This window comes from Talpa occidentalis, unplaced genomic scaffold, assembly GCF_014898055.3.
Source record: "Talpa occidentalis isolate TD23 unplaced genomic scaffold, MPIMG_talOcc4v2.1 talOcc4.6, whole genome shotgun sequence".
NCBI classification, from domain to species: Eukaryota; Metazoa; Chordata; class Mammalia; order Eulipotyphla; family Talpidae; genus Talpa; species Talpa occidentalis.
In genome coordinates, this window is record NW_023604972.1 from 60,400,894 (window position 1) to 60,408,972 (window position 8,079).

Sequence of the window (8,079 nt, forward strand, 5' to 3'; positions counted from 1 at the left end):
AAGTAATTTATTAACTTGATATTGTCTTTCTCTTTCCACTATAACGTAAGTAAATGGAAGGCAGAGGTTTTCTTTCTTTTTTTTTCTTTTTTTCCCCAGTGCTCTTTCCTCAGTGCCAAAAGCAGTTATGGCATATGGGGTCATTGAATTATCATTTGTTGAATGATTGAAGGCAGTGAGATTAATAACCTCCAGTCAAGTCAAAATGTGAAATACATGCTGGTTTAGCCGTGGAAAGGGAAAGAAGACTCAAACACCATGACAGAGAATTGAGGCTGGATATCTGCAAGAACAGTAGACCCAGGAGAAATATTTTATCTGTGGAGTGAGAAATGATGTCTGGTTTTAGAAATATCATAATAGAGATGAAGGTAAAATATGAAGGTGAATATATTCAGCAAGGCATTAAAAATGTAGAACCTGGTTTTAGCCCAAACATTCAGATTTGCAGTCTCAGGATGAGAATATTGAAAGGTAGTAGCAGCGTTCCTACCCACCTGTGTCTGTGCAAGTGTTTTTCTCCACCATCCTCCTCCCTTTACAAAGCAGCAGAGGCAGCTGCCCTCCTAAGGCTGTCGCCTGTGACTGTGCAGGCCTTTCTTGTAAGCAATCTGTCCCTTTTGGGGGCAGTTATTTCTGCCCGCTTGTATCTGCACAAGTGTCCTTCATTCTCTCCCTTTTTATAATAAACCTCCCCTGGGCCTCCCCGGTGGCGCAGCGGTTGAACGCTGGGTTGCGAAGCTGCCCGCTGCCTCTGCAGCGCCAGTTCGATCCCCGGCTGCTCCCCGGCTGCTCCCCGGCTGCTCCCCGGCCACCGGAGGAGGGTCCCACATGGCGCACAGACCTCTCCTGCCGCCCGCTGCTCCCCTCAGCAGTGTACTTCGGTCCTTCTGCCTGCTCTGCTCCCCGCTCTGGCTCTGGTGAATTTTCTCGCCCTCCCGCGCTTCTGACTGTACCCAGTGCTTGTATAAATAAATTTTAAATAAATAAATAAATAAATATAATAAACCTCCCCTTTTGAATATTAAAAAAAAAAGACTGAAAGTTATTCAAAGGGTAATGAAATTTTGCATAGCCAAAATTACATGATCTAATAGATGTTTAAGGATAATGAATCTGGTGGCTTCCTCTTGGGCAGAATAACAATATCACAACTTAATTCTACAAAAAAAAAAACCTAAATGTATCAGTTGTTATAACTGTCATATAAACTGTCATAATAATGCTGAAGTTAATGAGGACATTAAAAAAATTCTCATAAGGAAAATATTTCCTGCATCAATTAAATCAATATCAGGGTATTTATAAAAAGTATACTATCTACACAAAAGAAATCTAATATGTGTTCTCTCATGGTTCTCCTGTTGAAAATTGATCAGTATCTATGCCCTTTTTTGGTGACTCTGGATAGAAACAGGCCTACCCCTCAAGAAATCCTGAATTGAACTGTTCCTTGATCAGACCATGGAAGAACAAATCATCTTTTTATTATTCTGTATCTATTTTCTTGTGAAGCAGAAAACTGACCGGTTTTTTTTCTGCATATACTATCTTCCTCATATGCATCTTACCCCCAAAGCAATAACTAAAACACTGGCAAAAATCAGAGTCAACAAATTCAAATGCTAGATAGAGGACTTAAAAATTTAAAATGAAATTTTCAGTAAACAACAATGTAAATTATTTTTAATTTCTAAATTAAAATTCTAATTCCCTTTTGGAATTTCTTGAAAATTAGCTGTTATGCAATTTAATAGGAAACATGCAGAAATTTTAATGTTATATCTACATGTAAAAAATATTTTTTAAGATTTACTTATTTGTTTATACAAGCACTGGGTACAGTCAGAAGCGCAGGAGGGTGAGAGAATTCACCAGAGCCACAGCGGGGAACAGAACAGGCATCCCGACAAAATACACTGCTGAGGGGAGCAGCAGGCGCGGCAGGAGAGGTTTGTCGCCATGTGGGACCCTCCCTAGCAGCCGAACAGTCGCGGCAGAGGCTGCCGGCAGCTTCGCAGCCCAGCGGTCAACTGCTGCGTCACCAGGGGAGGCCTTTAACAACTAGGTATTTTTAATAAATTTATTTTTTTTTAAATTTCTGTAACACTAGGATTCCCTTCTCCCTTCTCTACCCCCCAGTCAGATATGTCCCTGATAGTTCGCCCACCACCAAATCATTAGTTGTTTTTAAATAAAGGAGTTGCTAGTAGGGGCCTCCCTGGTGGCTCAGGGGTTAAAATCTCAGTGATATAAACCTACTGCCAGCCACTGTGGCATAAGTTTGATCCCAGGCCAGGGAGCTAACCACATGGTGCAGCAGACCTCTCCTGTCTCCCTTGCTGCTCTCCTCAACAATATATTTCAGTTGATCTGCCTGTTCCGCTCCCTATGCTGCCTCTGGTGAATCCTCTCACCCCCAACATCTCTGGCCAACACACAGCTCTTGTTATGCATAAATAAATAAAATAAATCTTTGAAAAAAAATAAGTTTCTAGTAGCATCTAGTAGTTTCTAATAATGACACCAATTCATGGAAGGCTTAGCATGATACTGAGCTAATACTTTCTCTTGTGTGATGTACCCTAACACAATCGTGGTCAAAATCAACTTTCCCAGCCTAGCATTAATCGTACAGAAAATTAAATCCTCCTATTTAGGTGCTATATTTTTCACTTTTATTCATATAATAATATCAACTGCCATTACACTAAAATCATCTACATGACTCCATATATTTTATCCCCATTAGAATAATATGGAATATATTGCAGTATATTTGAAAAAAAATTGAAGTAAAATCAGTTTAGTAGTTCTGAAGGCTAATTTTTATATAACATTTACATACCCAGAGACTTGCCAAAATTGACAATATGAGTTTTAGGAAATATCTGAGCCTTTAGGAAATTATATTAAATTCTAAACTTTTCAAAAAATGATTTAAATTTTTTCATTAAAAAATGAAAGTTTCCATCTATAGCCAAAATAGAAATTTTCAAATCGAGCTGATTTAGGTCGCTTACCTCGGTCTCACAGTCACCGCCGCCAAGGCCAGTCAGTCGCACGGCATCCAGCAGCTCCTGCAGGCTGAGAAGCGGGCTGCTGAGGTGTCTGAGGCTCGCAAACGAAGGACCCGGAGGCGGAAGCAGGCCAAAGAAGCAGCTCAGGCTGAAATTGAACAGCACCGCCTGCAGAGGGAAAAGGAATTCAAGGCCAAGGAAGCTGCAGCTCTGGGATCCCATGGCAGTTGCAGCACTGAAGTGGAGAAGGAGACCCAGGAGAAGATGACCATCCTCCAGACCTACTTCCTGCCAAACAGGGATGAAGAAGTTCTAGATAACCTTTTGGCCTTTGTCTGTGACATCCAGCCAGAAATCCATCAAAACTATCTCATACATGGATAATGGAAGAAGAAAGAAGTGCCTGTTCCATGGGTTGGCATTTTAGATACCATTTTAGATCCTGAAATATGAAGCTCTAGCAAGGCTTGAGTTATATTCTTCTGTAAAGGCATTAAATTATTTCCGTATATTATATAGTAGGTGCCTTCACTTTAAAAAAAAAAAAAAAAAGATTTATTTATTTATTTATTTATTTATACAAGCACTGGGTACAGTCAGAAGCGTGGGAGGGTGAGAGAATTCACCAGAGCCAGAGCAGGGAACAGAACAGGCAGACTGATGAAATACATTGCTGAGGGGAGCAGTGGGCGCTGCAAGAGAGGCCTGTCATACTATGTGGGACCCTCGTTGGTGGCCGGGTATCAAACCGATGCTGCAGAGGCTGCAGGCAGCTTCTCAGACAAGCGCTCAACTGCTGTGCCACCAGGGGAGGCCCGGTCCCTTCACTTTTTGAGGAACAGCAAATCTAGCTCCTTTGTACAGACTTAGAGCTTATCCAAAGATTTCATCTTTTTATCTCATATTTTTTTAGAAATTTAATGGATAGGCATTGTCTGTTTTCCTATGCTGTTAACTCAAGCAACATATATATCAAAACTGACTTTTTCTTTCTTAAATGTAGTTAAAAAGAAGTTTTTTTGTTTTTTGGTTTTTTTTTTTTTTAAAGAAAGAAAGGGATTAAATATTATTTTCCCTAATGCTTTCTTGAAGGTAAGGGGCTTTATCTATGAAAAAGTCGTAAATAGTTATTTGTAACCCATGTGAAGCAGCACCAAGCCTTACTGTAGTCCTTTCTGGCTAAGGCTTAGAACAATGAATAACTAGTATAATTGTTTTGCCTGCTTTTAGTTTCTCTTAGTCAAAATTACTAGAAGATAGAATCAAGAACTTGTTACATGTTATTACTTGGTGTACTCAGTCATTTAAAAGTAAAGACTCTTTGTCATGTGGGGAAAAAAAAGAAATTTTCCTTAATTATTTATTACAATGTACTAAAATAAATGAGCATGAATAATTCAATATAATTAGCTAAGTAGATTAATCAGAAGGTAAGATTAAAAATAAGGTTAAATAAAATCAGTCCTCAATGTATAAAAACTTTATTTCCAGAAGTTATCTTACTAGTCACTTATTTTGAGCACATGGTATATTATTCCATAGGGAAAGAAAGGTAAATATAATTGTCACTTGAAATAGTTTAATAATAAAAGTGTTTTTAAAACAATAACATTGAATGAGTTCTCAGACAAAAAGAAAATACAATAAAAGAAAGAGCATAAAATTGCAAATATTTTTTAGAATAATGGTTTCCTGAAAATATTGATTTAGAATCATCATCAAGAACATCAGCTACAGGGAGGCTCCCTGGTGGCACAAGGGGTTAAGCATAGCCCCATGAAGCTATCCGCAGCCTCTACAGCACCAGTTCCATCCTGCACCAGGAAGCAGCAGACCTCTCCTGTCTCACAATGAGTTCAATCCCCAGCCAGGAAGCTGCCCACATGGCACAGCAGACCTCTCCTGTCTTGCCTGCTGCTCCCCTCAGCTGTATATTTCAGTTAGTCTGTCTGTTCTGTTTCCCACTCTGTCTGGTGAATCCTTTCACACACACACACATACACACACACACACACACACACCCCACACACACACACACATGCAACTCTGGCCTGTACGCCAGTCCTTGCATGCATAAATAAATAAATCTTTAAATTAAAAAAGAGAACATTAGCTTCAGGGCCTCTCTGGTGGCACAGGGGTTAAAGTCTCAGCACTATCACCAGCCACTGCATCACGAGTTCCATCCCAGGCCAGGGAGCTAACCCACATGGAGCAGAAGACCTCTCCTGTCTTGCCTGCTGCTCACGTTCAATGGTGTATTTCAGTAGATCCCTTATTTTGCTCCCCACTCTCTCTGGTGAATGCTCTCACCTCCTGCACCTCTGGCCTACATTCTGGTTCTTGTATACATAAATAAAATAAATCTTTGGGGGAAAAATGTTAAAAAAAAAAAATGATCTATAAAGGCCACACTTTAGCTCTGTTATCAGTTGTGTTACTCTAGGCAAGTTACTAAATGTCTCTGTGTTTCATTTTCCTCATCCATAAAATGGAAACAATAATCTGCATTCTTCATAGTATTATTGAAAGGACTTGGTATTCTAACATTAACTGCAAAGCATTTAGAACAGCCCCTCGTTCACAGTAAGCTCAAAATACTATAAAGCTATTATTTTGCACACATTTCTGTTTAATATAATACAAGAACTAATAAAAGATGCTGCAAGAGTGAAAAATGTGGCAAAAAACTAGATTTTTATATTTCAAGCCAATTCTATAAGATCTTTACTGAAAGATATGAATGAAATCATATCCATTAGCCATTCTACTGCTTAGTGATTTTATACAGTCTTGTGAAGCTTTGCATTATAAAGAAAAAGAGTTAAATATGAAAACTTAAAAAGCATATGTTTCATTCCAAAATATAGCAAAACTTCAAATATGCAATGAAATTATTTCACAATGTCTTCAGAATCAAATGCATTAGAATATCTTTTATCTTCAACATATCTAGAGATTTAAGAACTCAAAAAGTTTGCAACATTATAAAAATATTATCTCAAAGCAAACTGAAAATCAATAAACCTCTCTATAGTTCTACCAAACTAACACTAAAATTAGTCTATCAATGCTAAAAAAAAAGAAAAAATGCCTTTTATTTTCTGTCAAAGGAAAAAAAAAAAGACTGCCCACATTAAAGAGATTTTACCCACTAAAGATGTGTTTGTTGTTGAAATTAAAATAGAAACAGAGCAAGAGATATAGGCAGACTCTGGCCCCAGAGACATTTTATGTTAGCTGAGTTAGTGACCAATGCAGGACTACCCTGAGACGTCCCTTCTTTTACTTTCTCCAAAGAGCGTTTTTTCCTCAAATTTTATTGATTTTTCAATCGTTTGCATAATTACACAATTTTTTGAATACCGCTTCACATCTCCACCCCCCACCAAGACTCCAGTGCTAACACCTGCCCTGGATCCCTCCTCCTCCCCACCCACCCCTCAGGAAACCGCTGTATTTTTCAGTTATTTTTATTGTGTCTTGCCAGTTTTTTTTCTTTTGTAATTTATATTCCATTAATGAGAGAAACATCCAGTAACTGCCTTTCGCTTTCCGACATTTCACACAAGATCCAGAGGCTCTTCAGGGAAGAGCGATTAACTTTTATCACTTCCAATTACACTGTGACTCCCTGCTGTCTTTTACAAAGCCAGAGGGTGGCGGTGTGGTATCATTGGTCGACATTTTCTCTGTAAATCCTCAGCAGCAAGCCATAGTTATTTTGTGGAAAAGACTCAGACCCCTTTTTGGAAAAAAGTTTTTAAATGCACTTTATTCTTCTCTTTAGTAACAGGTAAGCCCACCATTTAAGATGTTATGTCATTTTATTTTACTCTCTTATCAAGGAGAAATTTTAAACCATTAATACAGATGATTTACAGTGTGTTTTCTAAATCATTAAATGGTGGTGTTTTGTGTGTGATTTTTTTCCCTACTTCATGACAATGAAAATGAAAAGAAATGGTATATTTTATCCATACTATTCCAAATATCCACCATTTATACAGAAAGGCTTGTAACACCTCCTAACCCCAATCATTTTCAAAATATTGAAAGGCCTTTTTAAGGTTTTTAAGGTTTTACAAACCTTTTTAGAAAGTTTTTTCTAATCAAAAGTAAATTCAGTTTTAAACCTAATCCTCTCTCTAACCCTCTCGGTCCTTATTGTGTCTGTTGCTCCTATGAGTAACGTCTTGAGGTTCGCATAGTGATGCAGACATAACCTGCCCCTAACTCTCCGGAACAGCTGACCCTCTCACTCTGTGGGTGTTACTAAACCATCTCCTTGGAAGCCTGCATTTCATCTGATCGGTGCCTCAAAGAAGAAAACTGAAAACTGAATTGGTTGATATAAAGATATAAGTTGGGTCACTTTCTTCCCCTCACCCCCATCTATATTGCCATCAATATTCTCCTTTAATCTTGTAATGACCAAGGATAAAAATCACAAATAGGCAGCCCTACCTTGCCTCTTCCACCCCACTTTTAATTCTTAATAAAGACAACATAAATCAATGCAACTCTTGGAAGACCACATGCAAGTGGTCATATTATAGATGAAAAATGAAGTCTAAGAAGGAGCACACATTGGGAAGGAAGAGGTGAGATGCAACTTTGGAGTCTATCAAGGACACGTATGATCCAAGGGGCAGCCTCAGCACAGTCCACCTTCTCTCAGTGAATGATGGAGGGGAAAGAGGGACTCTTGATAGTTTGAGTGCCCCAGCTGGCACTGGCTGCCTTTCTGTCCATGCTCCAGGGAGACCCTTTGAAGCACTGGAACTCAGAGCATAGATATTCCTACCTCTTCTAAGTAAAACATGAAGCATGATGCAGGCTTCCTCCATGATCTGAAAGTAGAATGTTTATATGTGGTATGATTTGGTAGATTACTTGGGTGGTCTGAGAATGCTAATGCCACTAATTTATATTGAAAACATTTTGACTATTCCCAGAACCCCCAATAGGAGCATTCTACTTTCACAACATAGTGAGGAAAACCTATGCATGTAATTTTTGCAGTTTTGCTGCAATCCTCACCAACTACTGTCTTTAA

At 38.6% G+C, this 8,079-nt stretch overlaps 1 protein-coding gene across 1 annotated transcript; it reads left to right on the forward strand.

Annotated features, from left to right (window-relative positions):
• The first annotated feature begins 365 nt into the window (after nt 1-365).
• On the forward strand, nt 366-3,404 carry LOC119260364 (V-type proton ATPase subunit G 1-like). The gene is made up of 2 exons (XM_037529329.1): nt 366-602; nt 3,015-3,404. Exons 1-2 carry the CDS (start codon nt 366-368, stop codon nt 3,402-3,404), a joined length of 627 nt encoding a protein of 208 aa, XP_037385226.1.
• Nucleotides 3,405-8,079: the final 4,675 nt, after the last annotated feature.